This window comes from Plectrocnemia conspersa, unplaced genomic scaffold, assembly GCF_051122295.1.
Source record: "Plectrocnemia conspersa isolate PC_06_02 unplaced genomic scaffold, ASM5112229v1 ptg000007l, whole genome shotgun sequence".
Lineage (NCBI taxonomy): Eukaryota > Metazoa > Arthropoda > Insecta > Trichoptera > Polycentropodidae > Plectrocnemia > Plectrocnemia conspersa.
Genome location: NW_028277171.1, coordinates 11,312,156 through 11,334,723, shown reverse-complemented (window position 1 = coordinate 11,334,723; position 22,568 = coordinate 11,312,156). Strand labels below are relative to the sequence as shown.

The window sequence follows — 22,568 nt, the reverse complement described above, 5'->3', positions numbered from 1 at the left end:
ATTAGTCGATATGATCAGATTTTCCAATGATTTTAAATAGAGTTTTTCCTTATAATGTTTATTTCATTTTTGCGAATTTTTTATTATGTATGTAATTACATCACAAAATGTATATTTTTTGTTGATTAATATTTTTCTTTTAGTTTTCTAATGAATATCTTTTCAATAAATTAATAGCACCATTTTTAATATCATCATATTTTTTATTTTGGTGAAGCAACAATTGATATTTCAACACAATTTTTAGCCTTTACTATATCAAAGTTTTTTTGCAGGATAACCGTAGTTGTGTTCAATTCAGATAACACTTTATTCAAATATTTGATCCGAAAAACAAATTCATAGTTTTACATATGTATTTTAATTGCCCCTGCTTCATTTTTCTTATCAGATTTTATGGAATTCAACATGATTTTATTTAAACTTTTGCTGACGTCGAAATAATAAAATTTTAAAGCTATAATTGATGTATGAGATCCAGAGAATCTAAAGAGATTCAATGATTTTAGATTATATTCAAATCTTCCGGTTATGTTTGATAATATATTCCAACGATTAAGACTCAGACCAAAAAGTCTGTAAACATCCTGGAGAGCTCTAATTTTTTGACAATCTCTGGAATCCAGAGCATTATTCTGAGAATTTAGTTTTCATACTATGCATTTTTTTAGCGTCAATGACCACAGGGCAGTTTCAGAAATAATAGGCGATTATTTTTACGATGCCCGAGAGGCAGTATGCGTCATTTGAGCTTGTTTTTGCGGGCCAGCAACTACGCATGGTCAAAGATTCCCGTGATATTCGGGAGCACTCGCGCTTGCTCGGGAGGGAGTTCGTGTCATTTTCAGCGTAGTGTATAGCTCACTTCGAGACGAAAGGACTAAATTCAAGATCAGGCATACAGCTCAGCTCGTTGAAAGTATAAAAATTATATTTTTGTATACAGACAAGCATTCTTTTGATAGACATTGAGAGGGTCGTATTGAAATGTGGTATTTTATAATAAATTGTTCATATGCCTTTACCTACTATTTAACATAGAACATAATTATATCATATCTATATCGCGATGGTCAATGAATGTGTAGGGTACAAGTCAGTCATAGCGTTCTTGGGCCGGGGCATGTCATATAAACTTTTTTAAAGTAATTAATTTTTTTTAGACAATTATTAATACTTTATCAAGACGTGTTTTGCCCTAATGCGTGTTACACCAATATACGGTTCTTGATATGAACTTAAATTTATTATTTTTCCGAAAAATATGTTGTATATTTTTCGGAATTTGTTTTTTTTCCTATGTATGTATATTTTTTTACTTGAGTTAAACCAGGGGCGGCGCACGTAAGTAATAAGCAATACAAGCAAATGCGATTGAAATTTATTTATTTTGAAACATGCCCCAGATTATTTATACTCCTTTCTTATCGCAAGGTGTTAGTGCGTACCTTGCGAACTGCTTCTCCAATTTATTATTTATGGCGTTAGTAAAACTGGGGGGCGTTCATGCGAAAACATGAGATAAGTTTTGCATGATTTTCGTTTGCCGGTCCTTCCGTCTCTTTGAATTTCAACGAGAATATTTGCAAATTTCTTATCCGAACGGAATTCATTCCGTTCACCGGGAACGTTCGTTAACGTTTCTTTTTACAATACATTACCGCATAAAAAACATATACATTTCATATACATATATATATTTCAATAATTAGGTATTTTGTAAACGGGGAGGGATTTTAATACTATGAAGTAACTTTTGCTACTGATATAATGAGTCTTATTAAAATTTACTTTTTACAGTAAACACAGTTTATGTGATTTGAGTAAAAGATTATGATAATTAGACTTACGAACTTTTGTAGAGCATAAAAGTACAGGGACAAATGATCTGCCCTATCTACTAGTAATACGTATCTATTTAAGGTGCCATTATCTGTTCAGATGGTAGGAATGTTACGATGCAACAGTGTCGCTTATACATATAATTTCGTATGAGATGAATTACATCATAATGGTTTCCCAATTGCATTCTAAGAGGTCCCTTTCTAAGTTTCAGAAAACAAAATTTACTTGCAAATTATTGCCAATAAATTTATAAATAATAATACCGGCGTCAATAGTTTACAATAGTATATAAATAATTAGCGTCGCCGCATTTATATATTTAACATATATTTATATAATATGTACATATACCTATACTTATATTGCAGAACAACAAAATGCATAACGACCGACATGCGTTTCACTATGCTCGACACCAGTACCACATGAATCCGAAGATGTAAAACAATCAATGAAATTTTTTTTTATTAACTTTTGGGATGGTTTGAGGTTTTGACTTATGATATCAAAAACCTATTCGGTATATTACAATATATGTACATTAAGGGTTCATTGATTTACCTAGGTAGAATCGATTGTAACTTATTGTTGAAAACAAATACATTCCCCAATGTATTTGTTGAAAGTTACGAAAGTGGCTCTCTTCATTAAAAGAGGAACAAATCTATGATATAGAATTATAGGTTGGTCTTGATTTTATCAGCACCAATAGTTGAAACTATAGTTCATAAGTATGCTTCAAATCATATTGAAGGATACTTGATTGATCAACAGTATTGTTTTCGTGTATCGAGATGAGTAGCAATAAATCTGCTCTGTTTTTTAATATTCTGACGAAAGATTTTGATATAGACAATCAAGTAAATGTCATCTACACTGATTTTAAAAAGGCTTTTGATAAAGTTTACACACCTTAACTTTTAAAAAATTGATAGCTTTGAGTTTGCCCACAAAAAGAAAAAAAAATAATACATACTATTTAAAACATCGTCAATATGTTCAATATGGGCAACATAAGTCGTCTGAATACATTCACATTAGGCAAAAAACTACCTTTTTGTATGATAGATAATATATTCGACCCCGCGTATATTACCATTGTTCTTCGAACTACCTGGTTAACGATCGCCGAAATAGCCACCTGGACAGTATGTTTTCTAAAGGCGTGATTTTAGAGGTGATGTAAGTGAGTTGTAAGTTCTTGTATGAAATGAAGTTTATAGCTGTACTGCAGATATACATTTATTGACTCGCTCTTATACATTAATTTACATGCGTTAGTATTTCATAGCTGATGGTTTGAACTATTTCCCTCTACACAATTAAAAAAAATATTCGACAACGACCTAATATTTTAATTGTTGAAATATATTTTTTATCTTGTTTAAAACACGTGACGCAAATTTTACAATACATAATTAGCCAGTGCAATTTATCGTGTCGACATCGCCATTTCACGGGTCAGCCTTTCTTCTTGAACCTTTGTCAATATCGAAAACAAATTAAATAACATTAACTATGCTTGGCACTGTTTATGTTCGACTTTTACAATTAAATCTTGTTTAAGAAATTTAAATCTTGTTTAAGAAATTTTAATCGGATTTGTTTGGCGTTCGCCGACGATTGTTTTCGGGTCCGGCGCATTACAATTTCACTACTGCGAAAGCAAGCACTCTTGCTAATTAACGATAAGGTTTCGCCGTTGTGTAACACAATAACTTCGTTAGGCTCAAATAACGACCGGCAAATATAATAATAAAACTTTGTTACGGCGCTAATTAATATTTTCGACCGAGATCGATCGCGGATAATTATTGCACAGTAGCTTCATAAAATTAAATCTAAGGTAAAGTTTAAATCCTTCCAGAATAATATAGTTTGGTTTTGGTTGATTAAATTCGTAGATTATCTTTGAGATTTAAAGTACGTTTATAATAGTATTGTTCCAATGCAACGTTTTCATGGTGCATAAGCCCGCAATGTAGAATATGATGATGTGTAAAAGTCTTCAAAGGGCTAAATTTGATGCTTAGCAAAATAAATGAGTGAACCCTTTTATCCATATGCTGCGAGCAGTTTAAATGAATTAAAAAATCTTATTTAAACTAATTACGCCTCATGGTCAAACTCCGCCTCTCTTATTTACGTCTTAATGATATATGATTATTTCTCCAAGGTGGTCATCCACAAACAAATTTAATATGGTGCCTTCAATGTCTTTTAATGCTAATGAATAATAATCTGTCAAGTAAAAAAGCTAATTTTATTTACAATTAATAATTATTTTAAATTTGAGATGAATTGGAAGCCTAAAAATAAATAATGCAAATCGGTACTTAGATTTTATGTAAAAATATTCAGAAGTAAATGTGCTATAAAAATCATTACAAAGGATTTTGTTTAACTTATAAATAATAGCCGTCGGCCCCTCACTGACGTGAGGTACCGCAGCTATTTTATAAAAATAATTATTAAATATATATGTATATTATACAAATATAAGTAATTTATTGAAAGTTTGAAGTTAAATATCTAAAACTTTTAAGAGAATACCCATTACGAAAATTGTGAAGCAAATTTATTCGTATGTATATTACTCCGCGCTGTGCTGGTGTGAGCACAGCATTAACATAACATACCAGAATATAAAACGTGCGTCTTTCGCCTCGACCTAACCTTCTGCTTATCTTACTAGATGCGGTCTTATCTCAACGGCGTTTATAAATAAATTACGGTCCAACGTAGTTCGCGAATTTCCTTGTGTAATTGTGTTTATACCTTAATCTTTCATCTTAGCAAATATTATCCAAACGGTCGAATATATGTGACAGCACTGCGGGAGGAGATGCGACGCTCTTGTTTGTTTAGACAGTGTTCACAGAATATTTCCCCGGGAAGATAAGACGCCGAGACAAACAGAACAATGCTGCTGGATTTGTCGGTGTTTCCACCCCGCATTACGAGACTTGTATAAACACATGCAGAATTCATCCATATATATGAACGTAATATTATAACGTGTATGACGAAATAGGATAAGTCACGGTATCGATTACATCATCATTAGCTTTCATCGATTTGTTCATGAAATAATTTTGAGCAAATAATAATATTTAATTAAATTAATCTGCTAATAGTATGATGTAATTATTATATAAATTAATGAAAATAACTTAATAAAAATTCAATATCCAATATTATCGCATTAGATAACATGCCACTTGTCTTAGCATTTCTTATACAAAATCCAATCCTTGAGCGGAGAAAGGATCTGTGTATATTTTTTAGATCTTTGGAAAATTATTACTCTAACGAGCATTAGTAAAGGACACGATCGTAGACTCTCAATGACGTTCTGGAACCCAAAACTAGAATTATTCAAAAAGTTAGATTGTCAACAGCACTTTTCAGTAGTTTAAATAAATGCTTAGCGTATATACAACTTTCTAGGAGATCTCTCCTAAATGAAAGATTCCGTGATATAAAAACAAAAAAATATATAGAGGTATATCAGTAACATTTTCTGATATGATGGAGTATTTGGTTACTCGGAGATTCAAATTATAGATCGTGATACAAGAATGCTGTAAACTCGAAAACTGACGGATTGGCAAGGTGAAACGTGTTTTTCATAACAAAGCTGAGCATATTGGAAGATATTTCGCAGATGTCGTTTACGCTTAGAGAGAATCTCCACTGGCTCTAAAAAGTGATTCCGAGATCTTTAGTGGGAGTTTTTCTATGCAGAAAGTTTTTAACAAGATTGTAGGAATACTTTTTTGGTGAATGAGAATGGTCAAATTATAGTATTTTCCGAAACTAAAAATGCAAATGGTTAACGAAAGCTCATCTTCATAGAAAATATAAACCACTCTGTAGAGAGAAAGAGTCCGCAACAGATGGAATGCATTTTAGCAATTTAAAATTGCCAGCATACAAAAAAATGGAATTTGTAATTTTCATATATATACTAGACGTAGAATTACCGATTAATACTAAATGGCTACAGTGTAGAATTGGTATATATAAACAAAGGGTAAATTTTCTCATGTTGAAGTCACTGTCAGCAAGTATTATCTTTTTATAAAGAACATACTACGTAAGTTTGATGTAACTGAATATCTTGAATTTGGCTATTCTGAAAGAGGAATGATGGCACAGAACAAACATTGAATAAAAACCATGACGTATACATATTTTGCCATATCGATTATTCCAGCTATGCAGTCATATATTTATGATCATTGTAAAATGTCGTTTATTAGATAACATCCAAGAAACTACACATTTATAAGCTGTCCGTAGGCTGCGCCGATTTGATCGACATTAACTTTCAATCCTCATACATACTAAGGATATATTACACGTTCACGTTTAAAATGTACCTGGTTTAATTGCAATTCTTAAAATCTAACGTATATGTGCATTATATCAGAAGCAATGATAATGTTTATGTAATATAAAAGGAAAAACTCACTTCTCGGCCTCGGAGCCCGGCGACGGAAATTCAAAATGTGAAGATTTGATTACGAAGATGGTTTTATGATTGTTTATCTAATTTAATCAATGTATTCTTCTTATCCTAAACACATTATGCATATATTTAATTTTCATAGTTATAACACTCCTAGTTAATTTGCAATCCAATTATTTATAAAAGGAAAAACTCACTTTTCGGCCTCGGAGCCCGTCGCCGGGAATTCAACATTTGAAGATTTCATTACGAAGATTGTTTTATGATTGTTTATCTAGTTTAATCAATGTATTCTTCTAATCTTTAATACATTATGTATATATTTAATTTTCATAGTTATAACACACCTAGTTAATTAGCAATCCTATTATTTATATTCAGTCAAATGACGAATTAATGAAAATTATTGTCGCGTAGCAAAATTTTATTAATAAATAATAATTATTTAAAACTGTTGTCACGGTACTGTCGGCCATCTTGTTTTATATTTGAATGCTTATTTTTCATTAGTCGAAACAACAGAATGCATTACCGTGCCTCGGAAAACAATGAAGTAAATTCAATTTTTATTTTTATTATTATAATTAAATATAATTTCTTTGTTCACGTGTATTATTATACACCGTTCATACAAAGCGATACTATTTTCTGTTTCATATTATGTTATGCGCGTCCGGAAGCGGCTTAGAACAATTATATTATAGATTATTAATGTATAACGAGAAGATCAGAGGGTTCAGTTTGGACTCTCGAGGAACTCTCGTAGGGGTAAAATATTCTTTCTAAAATGAACAACCGTAGGTTAGGAACTATATAGACAGTTCGTAACCTACGGTCTATCATATACAATCTCTCAAATAACTCAGAAATAATATAATATGTGTGGCGCACCCTATTCACACACACACACAAGTATCCCTATCGAAATGAATAATAACAGTCGAAGCTTTACTTTCGACCATCGGACGTAAATTAATAGACGCGGCACGTTTACGAATTTATCGCGGCACTAATTTTGTATCAGCAAACTGCGAATGCATTAATCTTCATCATTGGCGATAAATTCATTTATTACCCGTTCGCGTATTCCAAACCATAAATTTTGTATACATATGCATACATATTAATTCGGCAATCCGACGTGTAATTTCTTTGCGAAATTATTTATTCGTTATTGTGAAACTTCAACAAAGGTGTCATATTGTGTTCGAAAAGGCGTTAGTAACTGACAAAAAATATCCGGAATCGATTAATGGCACATTAATACCAGATCATTAAGCATTGATAAAGCTAAACTTTTCCCCTTTGAAACTTTTTTCATGAATAACTTTGGCAATGGTTTTTTCGCGGATGATTAACGACCTGCTCGTATACAAGTTGACATTGTTGCCGGAGCTGAATGGAGGACTTGCGAGAAGAGGACATGTTTTATATATTCAACGTGAAAAATGTTCAGTGTCCTTACAGCCACGGTCCTTATAGCCAAGATCATAAGATAACCATTTCTTTCATATACAAACGAATGTATGCAGATCATTGACCATTAAAATTTAATAAAATATAACATATCTTATTATTAATGTACATTTGGCAGAAGCACTTAATAAATAAGCTATTGAAGAGCCGCTTTCTCTATATGTTTCTCAAATTAATATATACAATTTGAAAAAGTATTCGACAAGGTTTATCATAAATTATTAATAAAAATATTGTTAGATCTCTGTTATTTAGATGATCTAACTCAATTATTTATGAGTTATTTGAGCAATCGTAGATAGTTCATGGGTGGTCGATTATAGAATGGATATTTCTTCCTTTGGGGGGCTACGCAAAGGTCCAGCCTTTATGTTATTTATTAATGACATAAATTACAAATTCCAACTTTCTTCTGCATACCAATGGTTTAAAATTGTTTATCGTCTGCAAAAAATCTTTTAAAATGCTTTTTGTTGTGAGAAATGCGTTTCACTTTGTCGATCCATCAGTTTATTCGTATCCTCTATGACACCGTAGTTGGCAGTTTCCTTGAATTGGGATCTGTAATTTGGAATCCATGAATAACCAAATACTCACTAAAATGTCCTTAAGATACTTTTATATTACGATATTTGCTTATTATCCGTTAATGTATTATATTATGAGCGTTGAGATACGATTCGTTGAGTTCTCGCAGAAAGTAAGTCGTTAACTATTTCTTTATACTACTGAAGGTATGTGGGAGGTCTCCATCCGCATCTGCAGGTATATGTAAAATAACATTTGTGAATGTAAAAAGAGGATAATGGAATATAACTTGACAATAGCTAATACTTTTCTATAATTCCACCGTGCTTCTAAACTTGGAACGAGAGTTCAACCGATTTTTTTTAATAAGATATAATTATTTTTTTTTATTAATGAAATAATTTTCTTAAGATACGTTCATAATAATAACAACAATAATTCTAAAGCTCGCAATACATTTTTAAGAAACCCCTTAGCGGCGTTATTGAGTAAATAAGCGCCGTTGCCATAGGAATATTTGTTCGCTCTCGGTACACTTTAGTAGACGCTCGAAGCGTTCAAAGGCTTATTCGCTAAGAAACAGCCTTTATGAATATTAAATTTCACGTTTGCTCTTCGTTTCCATTGTAACAAAGTTTTTATACAAAGTTATATAGAATTTGCTAGTAAATATGACGGCTCCGGCCGCGGCAGCAGCAGCCGCTGCAGCAGCAGTTGCAGCAGCAGTAACAGCAGCATCAGAAGAAGCAGATTTAGATAAAATTGCTGAAGATGAACTACTCAGATTGCAACGACAAGTATGTTACAATTAATAATATTATAAGCTGGCAAAGTAGTAGCACTATTTGCTAACGCAATGTCGCTGTCAGATTTTTATATATTACTGTTCTTTAATACATAATTTAAAAAAATATAATATTTAAAGCCACATACAATCAGCCTTACAATTAGATATTATTATATAAATATTTGTTTAAGTATCGCATCATGGAAATGGAAAGAGCTACCATGTGCAGTACAGCTAAACCAAAGTTTCGCAAGCAAAAGCATTTGACGGAATCTCTCAAGAAGGAATACGATCAGCTAAATCTAGACTTAAAGGTATTATAACAATAATTCAAAATTTATTTATATGCAAAATTACTAATAAACGTTGTAAAGTTTTTTATGTATATTTTTTAAATATTGTGATTTGTAGCTATGTGAATTTTCTGTTACAATTCAACTTTATACCAGTATTTTTCAACAAAGATTTAATTATCTGATTTGTAAGTTAAGTTAGGCGTTTATTTAAAAATAGGTTCTTAGTTTTCTTTTAGCCGATGTAGTTAGTTTTGTAAACAAAAATTATGATACATGTCATTAAATGGTTTTTATTTATTGTAAATCTTCCGTTGTCACATGATAATGTATCCCAATGGGTGACAATGGAGTAAACAAAATCAGCAACTACTAAGTAAGTACATATTGAGACATCAGACTGAAATCAATGATATTTATTGTATATTATGAAGCATTATTTCAGCATACAATCAATATACATATATCACTATGTATTTGATTTTGTTATTTTTATTACTTACAAATCTAGGAAAATATTTTCAGTGACGATTGTTTGTCATTGTAATTATATAATAACCACTAATTCCGATATTCCAGGATAGGTTTCGAATCTAGATCTTTTAAGTATTAGTCACTGATGTATAGTAAAGTAAACTACACCACTTGTATGAATAATAATATGTAATGTAACTAATTACTAATTTTTAATGAGCACATAATTTTACATATAAACTGTTCGATCTTTATGTTAAGAAATTTTATTCCTAGCTAAATAAAGATAATATCTACGATTTACGTTTGGCCATAAGCATAATGAAACAAATATACATAGCTAACTAATTTCAATGTGTAATTTTGAATATATAAATTAAGCTATTTTGTTTTTGTAATAAAAATATTGTATTTATGTATATTATAATTGTTTTAATAGGTTTCACGATCAGTGTCAAACTTGAAAAAGGACATATATATCGGCAACGAAATGTCTGAGCTGCTGCTAGAGAAGGAGCTGCTACAGAAAGACATTTCAGAGGAAAAATATCAAATTAAGGAAATGGATTTCCTTTTGAGGCAAGTCGAGAAGGAAATGTTTGCGCTGAGAGTGCAGCAAACGTCCGAGAAAGAGGTATGCGGGGGCGTCGCTAATTGATAATCTCATAGAAAAGTTTAGCGCTCTATAGTTTAAAACGAGCGGAGTCGATTCTATGTACCCATCTATATATTAAAAAAGTTTATCTTTTTATTCGCAGGAGCTAGAAAATGTGGCTCATAGCCAGCAAAGGGTGGCACAGTTGGAAAACCGACTGGAGGTAGTTACTAAAAAATTCAATACTGTCAACGCTAACAATTTCAAAATGCGCCAAGAGATTGACCATTTGCTTCAAGAGAGGTGGAATAACAATGCTAGCGTATACATAGTGTTTTTTTTTAATGTTGAAATTTTATTAAAAATGGCAGGTCGCAGTTCAACATCGTTTGGGGTAACTCGCTGGAGACACTGGCTAATGGAAAGAGTTTAATGATGGAACTTGTGGAGCAATCCACGTTACTGTACGATCAAAGAGAAGAGTGGTGTCACAAATTGCAAAATATACGAGAAAGGGCTCAATACGACCAAGTCGAACATACCCACGTAAGTAATGTTTCTCATGTCTTCTAAAAATATTATGTTTATGATACACTTTTACAATCTTCCGATTAAGTGTTTCTTTATATTATCTCATCTGCATATTTGTGATTTATTTAATTATTTTTTTATAATACAAATATTCATAATATGATGCTTATTTACTCTAAACCTTAATAAGTTTGATACAATTATTCTTGTGCCTTTTGAAAGCGGTGATAAAATCCCTCGATTCTAAAATCAAGGTCGATGTAGTCTATACCGTATTTCAAAAAGCATTCAACAAAGTTTGTTATGAACTACTTTTTCGAAAGTTAAGGAACTTTGCTTTTTTAACGGTTTAATTAGCTTTTTTTGGGTTACTTTAGTCGCCACCGTCAATGTATGAGCTATTGCAATCGTCGATCCGATGAGTACTTCTCTCATTCTGGAGAACCACAGGGATCCAATTTATGTCCTCTGCTCTTTTTGGTCTTTATTAACGACATACATGCGGCAATTAATAACTCGGAATATTTAATATATGCTGATGACCTGAAAATATTGCAGAGTATTTGCACAAATGAAGATTTATTATCTTTACAGAAAGACCTGGAGTGTCATATTTTCCAGATCCCCTTGCACGGCGGAATCCTTTTCAGTTTAGGTGGAGCTGTTTCAAGCAGAAATACTTCCGTCAATGACTAGATACTGACGTTCGAGCAGTGATGAGTATTTTTTAGGCACATCGTCAAAGTTTGCCATATGGCGTCGAGGATGCTTGGCTTCAATAATTTATTCCAGATTCGCGTTCTGTACGATACGCTAGTTCGTAGTGTTCTCGAATATAGCTCCATTATATGGAATCTAAGTGAAACGAGGTACTTCTTGTTGTTAGAGAGAATTCAAAGAAAATTTTTAAGATATCTCTACAATATAGAGAACGGGTCGTATCGGTATTTATAATCTAGTTCCTTTTTGCTAGGAGCACTAAAACAAGGCGTTAAAAGCTACGCCTAAGTGAAGCACTTTATTAAGTTGCTAAGGGGCGGTATCGACAACCCGTCAATGCTAGGCGACTTTCGGTTGCGAGTCTTAAAGTGCCGTAGAGTAGTGTTTCTCAGTAACTGTTTTTTTAATTACTTGTTTTAAATGTTCATTGTTTGTATAATAGCCATCATGACGCATTGGGTCTTGTCAATTTGTCAAGTTATAATGGTCAGATTTGTAAAGAAAAATAAATAAAATGTGACATAAAACAAGTAATCTTAACTAAAAAAAACTTATTTAGGTACATTTGAAACATAGCAACTCCAATATATTATATATATGCTATTTTTTATGCAATCAGGAAATGGGAGAACTTCAAAGGAAGTTAGATCACGATTCAAAACTGCAACAGTTTTTGGCTGTTAAAGGATCCGTTAGAGTTTTGGCAGAACTGGAAGCAAAAGAAGCAGCTAAGCGTCGAGCTCAGCGCGATCGCGAAATTGCTATACAAGAGCGACACAGAGATATATTGAAACAAATTCAGGTCTAAAACTTTATAAATAAATATTGAGGAATCAATTAAATCCAAATTTATTTCAAAAGGAGTTTTCTGAAGAAACCGATCTAGAACGACTCACCGCCAAATTCACGAAGCAAGATGAAGAAAATTATGCACTTTTTAATTACGTTAATGAGGTGAATCATGAGTTGGAATCCCTGGCAAATAACGTAGCGGAATTAAGAGTCAATATAGGTATTTTTTTAGTATAGTTTTTATTAAAATAAAATTGATAGGTATGTTATATGAGTAATTATTATAGAGGATATGAGAGCTCAGAAAAAGGAACGCGATGCTCGTGAGCAGGAATCTATTGAAATTTTGAAGGAACATCTAAGAAAGCAGAAGGAGAAAACTGAAGCAGCTGAAAAAAAGAAGACGGAAGCTCAAACTTATTTGAATAAATCTTTAAATGGCATCCAAAATCTATACACGTAATTGTTTAGTCCTTATTTATTTAATTTGTAGAACATCTAAATGATTTTTTCATCTATGTATTAAGAAAAATGGAATGCAGTGCTACACCTATATTACAATTGTTGGGAACATCGGATATAAACATATATAATGTGATGCTGTATTTGAAGACTATCGAGAAGAAGACTATGGATGTGGTCGATTGTGCTCTTTATGCGGTATTTTTTAGCAGTTGTCTAATTTTATATTAAAATAAACTGTTTTACTATATCATTGTACGTATTTTAAGGAAAATGTAAAGAAAATCGTCGAAGAAGTAAAGAACATCAAAGGAAAATCAGTCGCAACAATATTGCCTACGACAAAAGTAAAAATTTCAACAAGGGAATCAAAGAAAAGTAAACAAAGGGGCATTGATAAATCTGCCAAATCGTAAATTTCTCTTTAAAAATACGTAGACTGATGCAACTTTTAATGCCTAATAATAAAAATATTAAAACCATTAAATTTGCCTATTTATAATATGATCTTCTGTTAGTCTGACACGTAATTTTCATTTTTTTTCGTCAAAATCTAACATTTAAGTATTAGCGTAGTACATAAAACATATATGTATTATATGTTGTAGAATATGTTAATAATTCAACAAAAACTTATTAATTGAAGATAGTTTTATTAGAAAGAGTTGATGAATTTGCTTTTATTAAACATTTTATTACATAAAATAGTACACGAAAGCTATTCAGAAATTTGGGTTTGATCTGATGCCAAATCTATGGCAGATTTCTTTTCTGCCTTCTTCACGATATTTTTTATTTCGACAAGACCTCTCATGACAGTGACGAGTTGTCCTTCGTAATCGTCTTTAGAGCAAGTCGCTTGAATGCCTGTTTTTAAATTAATAATAATAATAAAAATAAATTGTAGTACATATTACCTCAATTTCTGTAGTTATATACGTACTCTTCTCGTTGCATATCTTTTGATATAATATCCAGAGGCTTTCGCGAACCCTTGAAAATTCCAAATACCTCTTGGCTGTCTCCTCTTTCAGCTTATGCAATATCATTTCCCATTTTTTAGTCTCGGCTTTCGTGTTTTCATAACGAAGCTAGATAAATATAATTTTATTAAATAATTCAATTGAATGAAATCAAAATAATTACCATCAATGTCGCCAAACTGTTGTTCATTCCCATCAATTGACTCTTTTTGTTCTCGATTAAACGCAACATTTCGCTAACAGTCGCCTCCAGTTTAACAATGAAGTCGTCTTGTATTTTAGAAAGATTATTTTTTGTTTCAGCTGATATGAAATGAAAAAATATTTTTAAAATATATTTTTGAAACTTATCAAAAATAAAATTCTTACTGAGTGCTTCAAAATGACGAATTATATCCATGGGATGATCAAAATCACTGTCTTCAATCACTGTCGATAAATAATTCTAATAATATTAAATATTATTAATTGTTTTTTAAATTTAATATTTACAGTTATTAGTTATTCTGAAATACCTTAAAAACGGAATACTTTTCAAGCCTCTCCTCCATATTTGTGCATACATTTTCCATTTCCAATATGTCTCCTTGAAGTTTTTCAATTTCTAAAGTTTTCATTTTGAGCAAAGTATCGTCTTCTGCTTTTTTATCAACTGCATATTTGCTCTTATCTTCGTTTTCGCAAACAAACTGCGATAACAAATATAGAATGCGTGTTATATAGTTAATCTTATTTGTAAAATGCAATCAAACTTTATGGGAAAATACTAAGTAAGTCTTTTTCGAGTAATATTTCTGCTAAGCGTTTTGTTGATAATATTGTATTTTACATAAAGAATGTTGATGTATATGTGCAATTAGAATTACTAGACTTACAGTTAAACGATACATTGAAATTAATTAAATTAAATTAAAATTAAATTAACTTCTAATTGCTCTTATCGAGAAATAGTTATAATTTATTATTATTAAATAAGAAATTAGTTATATATAAAATATCAGTTTTTGGAAGTACTTACATATGTAGACAAGCATTTTCCAGGATAAAACATAGAAAATCAAAGACACGTTCGCGAATTATAGACTCTCATTTAAATGATTAATTTTACTAATTCAATGGCAAACACATTGTTTGCATTCATTTTTGCTAAAAATATTTTTTAGTTTCTCTGATTTTTATTTACTATCCATTTAAATATTAATATGTGTTTTTTTATTTTTAAAAAACCTGTACATACTTGACTTATTGTTAGATTTAATTGTATTAGTGTATGTATGTTTTCGAATATTTTAAATACAATAAAGCAAAATATGTATTTTTCTTACTTTGGACAAAATTGGCTCTTATATATTATTATTTAAAAAAAAATTTGTCCCTCGGCCTAAAAAGCTTGAGGACCACTGTGGTAACCCATTGGCTTTATTCACCTGATTTACCTCTGTCTGACTTCCAATTGTTTCCCATTTAAAAAAACCTTGCATGTATGTAAGTGCTTTATATCAAATAAGAGCTAGGAGAAGTCAATTTTCTGGGATAAGAAAAAAACACTAAAACACAGTGTAGAGAAAAAACCTTGTTGAACTTCATGAAAGCTTCCCTCATTTTGCATTGACTCTCGCCTAATTCATCCCACTTTTTGTCTATTTCCTCCCTGTGTCTTTTGTATTGAGCCATTGCGTTAGTCAGTTGCTGTCTGGCAGATGTATTTTCTCTGTGAGCTCGCCAGCTATTTAAACCAGGACCCCTTCCCACCAGGTCGAAGTCTGGAACGATCCTGTATTCATGCTTAATTAATTAATTAAATAATTTACCCTTTGTTTATTAATGTACTAGGTACGTACTTTGCCAATTTTACGTGATCTTTAGATACGAAGTACTCGCCCACGGTTTCGCAGGGCAGCGCTTGGGGCACAGCCAATGGGGGACGATCTCCGGAGCCGTATTTATTTTTCTTCATTTTGATTTGGTCCATTTTGTAATGTGTAAATTTTCTTTCAACGCCCTTTAAAATAAGATATCGATTTAATGAATTGTTATAGCAACGGGCAAATCTATAGACAAACTAGTTACTAAGGGACAATACTAATAAACTAATATATTACATTTTAGATTTTTATTACTTTTAAAATTTAACAATTTTGTTAATTCAATTCTAAGTTTATTTTCAATTTAAAGGATTTTAAAACCATTAAAACAATATCTTTTTGTACATAACATCATTGTAAATTAATTTAATATGAAATTAAAAAATATTACCTAGTAAGGAATAAATATATGCCACTTTATTTTTTTTATTATTAAAATTACCTCCACATTTTCTTAAAAAATATTAATTTATTTTTAATTTCTTCGTTTTATTTATTAACTTATTATAATATATACTTTATAATAGTAATTGTTTGGTATAAACGTTTACTAAAGTATAAATTATCTAATAGGAATATTTTCCGTTGACTTAATTTAACTCCTGGCGACTCAAAGACCTGAAGATCTTAGTATGTATTCACTTGTGTTTACTAAGTGGGATTAAGGTCTGTTTGAAGCTTAGCCCGAAGGCAGAAATGGCTGCTCTAAGGCAGTGTTCTAATGTATATATTGCCGTGAGTATGGGAGGAGAACAAATCCATTGGTCATCACCTTACTCTTTTCAAATGACCAATATGCAGCTGAGTAGCAGTAACATTCATAGAAAATCCCCATTTTCCATTACAAACAAATATTATTTTACTTGAACAGATGGTTGTTTTAACATAACAATAATTACTGCATCATTCTGTATTACTGTACCTCGGGGGAAATGCAGGTTTTTTACACGAAAGCGCCGAAAAACGCTTCCTAGCTATTGACACAAAATGCAAGCTTTTGGTTTGTTTGCTATCCACTTGCCTAACAATATTCACAATATGTGTCCAATAATTTAATTACATATCTTCCATAAATTCATAAATTACTGAAAAGCATTGCGTAACGGAGTGGTAGTATTTATTTGGTATAAAATAACAATTATATCAAATAACTATATTTAATGTGACACAAAATAAATATTAGCTTAAAAATGTTGCTTGCATATAATTATATTTGTTGGCTCGTTAAAAAACTTTTTATTTGTAATGAGCGTAGATGCATTGATTCTTTTGTTTTCGTTGACGGAATAATTCTTGTCGCGTAATTATTATTTTTTTTTTTTTTTCGATTAAATTAAGACCATCGTGGCCTAACAGGTTACCCCAATGCGCCACGATGGTCGAAAGCAATGTAAGTACGTACAGCGTACAACAAATATCCTTTAGTCAGGCCGGCCCAAATATGTTTAGCGATCCGATTCTAAAAAATTAAAGGTCTTTTCAGAAATTTTCTCTGAGAAAGCTAAAAAAATAAAGGTTGTCACGGAAAATTTTGTTAAAAATTATTCCGGGGTTTTTGTATGGGAAAAATAAATTGTCGCATGAGCTAAAAAATGGTAATTTAGAAAATTTTGTTCAAATACCATCTCCAATTTTTTTTATTTGGAGGAATAAATGTGATATCGATACAGTGTTAAATAAAATAAGTAAATAGCGTCCTCATTCGAAGTAAATAGCGCCTTTTTGGAGCTAGTGCACCGGGCGACCACCCGTTTAGCCCGCCCCTCGAATCAGCCCTGTTATCAATTTATTATGTTCGTCACGATACTCATATGGATAGCATTGAAATGTATATAACGGTATCGTGTCGTTCAATTTGTGCTGCAAAATATAATTTTAGTTTTAGTGAAGCGAAAAGCATAGCGATTGGCGTATTTATTTATTCATATAGAGCAGCGCTGTCCAACTTCTCTTAGTACACGGGTCATATTTTATTTTGGAAAAAAGCCTTTTGGTGTTATTAGCTAAAAAAGGTCACCTCGGACATTTTTTTTGTTTACCCTGTATCTTAGTAAGCGATCAAAAATGTCTGAGGTGACATTTTTTAGCTACCACCAGCATTCGTAAACGAACAGAAGTGTTCGAAGTAACCACGTTTTATAGCTCATTTAAAAAAATTTAAAACATGAATTGGGCCGCCAATTGGACAGCGTTGATACAGAGCATTATACGAATAATAAATTACACTAAACACTTCAAAGTTGACAATATTCAACGCAAGTTTTTATTGAAAATATATTATTTTAATAAATTTATTTATATTCTTACCTTTTTAAAGATTTTTAGGCAGGGGGCGTATTAAAATGTTGATAAATATTTTTAATACTTTTACTACCTATCTACAAAATATCAGCCGTGGTGAATGGGTTAAAGTAAAAGTTAAGGTAATATTTTGTATTTTTTTTCTATACTAGGCAAGCAGTTCAATGTATTTGTACAACAAATCAATTGTTACGCTGTGTGGCTAATAAGCAATCAAAATTTTATTTCTTAAAATTAAGAGTATGTACAATTATTTGAGGCATTATAATTTTTTTATTGAGGGGATTAAATTTATTTGAAAAAATTGTATCAACTATTTCAATTTATGATTGCAGGCTTTGTATTCGAATATTATAAGCAACAAAAAATAAATAGGTGCTATTTTATAGGACTTATAAGTTGTAAATTATAATATTAAAATCATTTTACGTTTTTAGAAATATTTAGTGTGACAGCACTGAATAAAATCGTGTCGATTTAGTAATGCTCTGCATTATCGACGTGGCGCTTTCTGTATACTTAGGTTATAAGCTTGCCGCATGAGCATCTTGTCAAAGATGGATTTCGGAATTTCTTTTATAACAGGAATTGCTTGTGGAGTCTGCTTATGTACCCTCTATTTTAAGAGAAATTTTATTACTAAAACGGTTCCGGCGGTCATGGTGAGTTCATTTAAAATATCTGTTTTAGGTTATGTTAGTGTCAACTGTCATAGTTGAAGGCGTCTAGATTTTGAAAATATCAAAGGACACTAAAAATAATAAGGTCATTATTGCTGCTGGAGCTTAAAAATGTCATTTCTGAATTTATTGTTCAAAAACCATGTAGGAATTTTTGTTTGAAGACAAATTACTGCGGGAGCTAAAAAGTAGACGAAATATTTCAAGAAGGAGAACATTTTTGATGAAATCAATATTCAAAGGAAGACGTCTGGTCACCTTTGATATTCGAGTGGTGTAAAATGCCTAATTATTTATTTTTATTGAGAATTTCCGATTATATTTCCTTTTCTTTGATGCCATATCATAAATTATCAAATTGAGTTATAATGTGTTTTTTTTTTAAATTTGTATTACTACAAAAACAGTTGTTTTGAATAACAGTAAATATTAAACTTGCATCTTTTCTGTTATATAGATTTTTTTAAATATTATCATTACTAAAATATTATATATAAAATTATGTAAATTCTTTTTTTTAATAAAACTTAAAATTTTTTCAGAAAATATCAAATAATGACGAGTACAAATTGGTGTTGGTGGTAAGGAATGACCTGAAGATGGGCAAGGGTAAGATTGCAGCGCAATGTGCTCACGCTGCTGTCGGAGCTTACTCCAAAGCCCTCAAAGCCTGCCCCGAAGTCTTAAAAGAATGGGAATACACGGGACAGGCTAAAGTAGCCGTTAAAGTAGAGACCGAAGAAGAATTAATGGAAGTATACAAGAACGCCAACAAAGCCAAATTGACTACTTCGCTGATTAGAGATGCTGGCAGAACTCAAATAGCGCCCAATTCAAAGACGGTGCTTGGCATCGGTCCTGCTCCCAAATCGCAAATTGATATGGTGACCGGACACTTGAAACTGTTGTAATAATCATTATGATATGTTTGCTGAAAAGTTGTAACTGACTGTCATTGTTGATGGCGTTCAAGATTCATTTCGAAGCTGTATGAGACAAGACTGTGGAATCAGATTAACTAACATCTTTCAGATTCCGATTAACATTGTATTTTTGTTTTATTTCTTTACATTATTTTATGATGATCATCTTAGCAAATGATATCTTGTATGTTAATGCTAACAATAAAACAAAAACTTCTTAATATATATATATATTTTTTATTTATATAATAGTAATATACAAGATGGTGAAAAAAATATGGCTTGAAACAAGCCTATGTGTCTTGTTTTTATTTTCTACTACTAGTTGTATGTATTGGCACTTACAATTATGATAAATCAAATGGATAAATACTCTTGTTGGAGTTATTTTATTCAACTCTCTATTATTTATTTATTTTATTTTATTAATTTATTTAGCTTAATAGCTAATCTTTATATCTAACAAATTTAGTAAACATATATAAAAATATATAAAAAATACATAACAGAAAGAAAAAATGAAAATATACAATAATAAAGTCTTAATATTATAATTTATTTCTATATGTACGAAGGTATTTTTTTATTCCATTTATGAAACCCGTTATGGTAGCAAAATATGAAATATGGTAGCAAAACCGTTCTAAAATATCTGGTCGCTATTATGAGACATACTCTAATTGAAATAATTATTAAGCAATTACTATAAGAGCTAGAGAAAGATAAAGTAATTACAAATATGTTATATAATTACAAATTGTATATATATATATGCTCTTAAAAATATCTTATCCTTACATATTCCCCTTCTATAAATGAGTGCAAAAAAAATATTAATTTCTCAAAAAAGTTTGTTAACTGATGTATTCAAATTAAGAGGAAAATGATTATAAAGGAATGACAACATTAATATTAAAAAGGGACGCTTCATTCTAAAAAAAAAGACAGCATCAATGTTTTTTTAATGCTTGCAGTAGTCTACAAAAATATGTTAATGACATCTTCAAACTGTTTGAGAAGTCACAGATTACAATTATGAATTATAATATTATTATATTCTAAATGTACGAAAAACGACGACTTACAGTATAGTAAGACCTGACGATACCGATCTAATTATATACATTAAGTTTAACACTTATATATTAATTTTATTTATGTGAAAATATTACTAGTGAGAACATTACTACAAAATGAGAAAATTTTAATGATTACGGATCATTTCATTTTCAGTTAGGTTTAGCTAAATTAGCTATATTTATTTTACATAAATTCTTAGATGTTGGTTAGGTTTTCTGTACAAAACAGATAATTAAGTATGTAAAAAAATAATATACATAATGGGAAACAGCCACATGAAAGAAAAAATATGATTTCGAGCTACAATTTTCGCTACACGACTACACGAACTCTTATTTATTACTTATGGGGGGGGGGGCGGGGTGTAGGAGGAGGGATATACATAGCTCTGGCTATTTTAATTATATTATAAAACACATTGTTTACGTATTTTTTGTTTATGTATTTTACAATATGTTATTTTAAAAAATACTTTTAAGACGACATAATCGAAAGAAGGCTTTCTTTTTGCAAACAAGATTTATATGATTTTTTTTCTAAATATAACATGCTTTTATTTTTCATAAATAATATAATATAATATATTTTGGGTACGCTCGAAGCCAAAGGGAATGCGTTCGTATCAGTAACGGATTATTAATATAGGGTATTTTTGGGATTAAAAATGACGCTAGACCCTTTTCATGAAATCGCCGTCATTATTTATATTTCCACGGTTCGTGCCCTTGTTTCGCCCTTTCCGGTCAGTAGGAATATACGTATGTATATACATACAACGCAGAAGGTATAGATTACCCTAAAAAAATATCCAAACCGAACACATTTATCTATCTTTCTATATATATACATATGTACGCGTTCGTTCGAAGTGTTCATCTTTTAAAGTTTTAAACGGGGAAAACTTGAGTCTGAGTTATCTACCAAATTGCTTTTCGTTCAATCAAGTGTCTATGCCACATCGATGTTTATCTATCTAAGAAGATTTTCGGTACTACCTATAAAATAAAATTTGCATCTTTAAATATCTCGACAAGGCAAAATTAATGGATTCAGACGGTTGTGATCGCTGAAAATTTTTAATCTCTAGATCTAAAGTTAGTACAAACTTTTCTATTTTGTATTGTTTACTTATCTCAATTGTGTTATTATATTTAGCGCAATTTTTGTTCGACAATTTTAACTTGAAAGAATCGTCCATCCGAAGCATCATTTTTCCACTTCACGCCTAACACGGTCCAGCTACAAAGTTTGATATATAAGAGTTAAACTAGATTTTTTGAGACGAAACACAATCAACATCAGTTTTGTTTTAAAAAACTGACTTCTTTTTAAAATCCGCCCAGTAAATTTTAGGGCTTGGGAATAATCATTTAAAAATAATTGTGTTATGCACGTGACATAAAAATTGTAAAACTTGTTACTTAACATTTCACACTCTAGTTGTAAATATAGTAGATAACGAGTAGTGCTCATGCCAAAGCACAAACAATATATTACATTAAAATTCGGGAAAAATATTCTTTTAACTTTCATCGCCAGGATTAGTTTATCCAGGCCGCCACTCTGAATCACTAAGAGTTAACTCGAGCTTCAAAATAAATTTGTATTGCCGAAATGTTAGAAAAATAAAATAATTTGCAATAAAACATTTAAAATTAAATTTAAATAAAAATAAATATATCAGACAGGTAACATAACAAAAATATCTATGTACATCATAAAAGTAACGTTTATAAGTGCCCCTAAAAGATGTTTAAAA

At 30.8% G+C, this 22,568-nt stretch overlaps 3 protein-coding genes across 3 annotated transcripts; 2 read left to right on the top strand and 1 right to left on the bottom strand.

Moving 5' to 3' along the window:
• Positions 1-165: 165 nt before the first annotated feature.
• On the top strand, positions 166-14,086 carry LOC148233914 (coiled-coil domain-containing protein 63-like). The gene is made up of 10 exons (XM_088188650.1): positions 166-9,120; positions 9,302-9,424; positions 10,317-10,511; positions 10,636-10,775; positions 10,844-11,018; positions 12,343-12,525; positions 12,585-12,735; positions 12,803-12,974; positions 13,043-13,175; positions 13,247-14,086. Exons 1-10 carry the CDS (start codon positions 8,995-8,997, stop codon positions 13,391-13,393), a joined length of 1,545 nt encoding a protein of 514 aa, XP_088044776.1. The 5' UTR covers positions 166-8,994; the 3' UTR covers positions 13,394-14,086.
• Positions 13,628-16,233, bottom strand: LOC148233913 (coiled-coil domain-containing protein 42 like-2-like). Its single transcript, XM_088188652.1, has 6 exons — positions 15,802-16,233; positions 15,533-15,734; positions 14,476-14,649; positions 14,124-14,405; positions 13,921-14,068; positions 13,628-13,844 (listed from the first exon to the last, which is right to left on the bottom strand). The coding sequence occupies exons 1-6, from the start codon at positions 15,930-15,932 to the stop codon at positions 13,696-13,698; spliced, it is 1,086 nt and encodes a 361-aa protein (XP_088044778.1). The 5' UTR covers positions 15,933-16,233; the 3' UTR covers positions 13,628-13,695.
• Positions 16,234-18,580: 2,347 nt separating this feature from the next.
• On the top strand, positions 18,581-19,954 carry LOC148233912 (peptidyl-tRNA hydrolase 2, mitochondrial-like). The gene is made up of 2 exons (XM_088188575.1): positions 18,581-18,788; positions 19,349-19,954. The coding sequence occupies exons 1-2, from the start codon at positions 18,666-18,668 to the stop codon at positions 19,715-19,717; spliced, it is 492 nt and encodes a 163-aa protein (XP_088044701.1). The 5' UTR covers positions 18,581-18,665; the 3' UTR covers positions 19,718-19,954.
• Positions 19,955-22,568: the final 2,614 nt, after the last annotated feature.

Coding starts and splice junctions, on each gene's coding strand:
- LOC148233913 (XM_088188652.1), bottom strand. CDS start 15,932: ATGGACCAAATCAAAATGAAGAAAAATAAATACGGCTCCGGAGATCGT. Junction 14,069..14,123: donor ACAGTTTGGCGACATTGATG/GTAATTATTTTG, acceptor ATATTTATCTAG/CTTCGTTATGAAAACACGAA. Junction 13,845..13,920: donor AAAGATATGCAACGAGAAGA/GTACGTATATAA, acceptor ATTTAAAAACAG/GCATTCAAGCGACTTGCTCT.
- LOC148233914 (XM_088188650.1), top strand. CDS start 8,995: ATGACGGCTCCGGCCGCGGCAGCAGCAGCCGCTGCAGCAGCAGTTGCA. Junction 9,121..9,301: donor TACTCAGATTGCAACGACAA/GTATGTTACAAT, acceptor TATTTGTTTAAG/TATCGCATCATGGAAATGGA. Junction 9,425..10,316: donor AGCTAAATCTAGACTTAAAG/GTATTATAACAA, acceptor TTGTTTTAATAG/GTTTCACGATCAGTGTCAAA.
- LOC148233912 (XM_088188575.1), top strand. CDS start 18,666: ATGAGCATCTTGTCAAAGATGGATTTCGGAATTTCTTTTATAACAGGA. Junction 18,789..19,348: donor AAACGGTTCCGGCGGTCATG/GTGAGTTCATTT, acceptor AAATTTTTTCAG/AAAATATCAAATAATGACGA.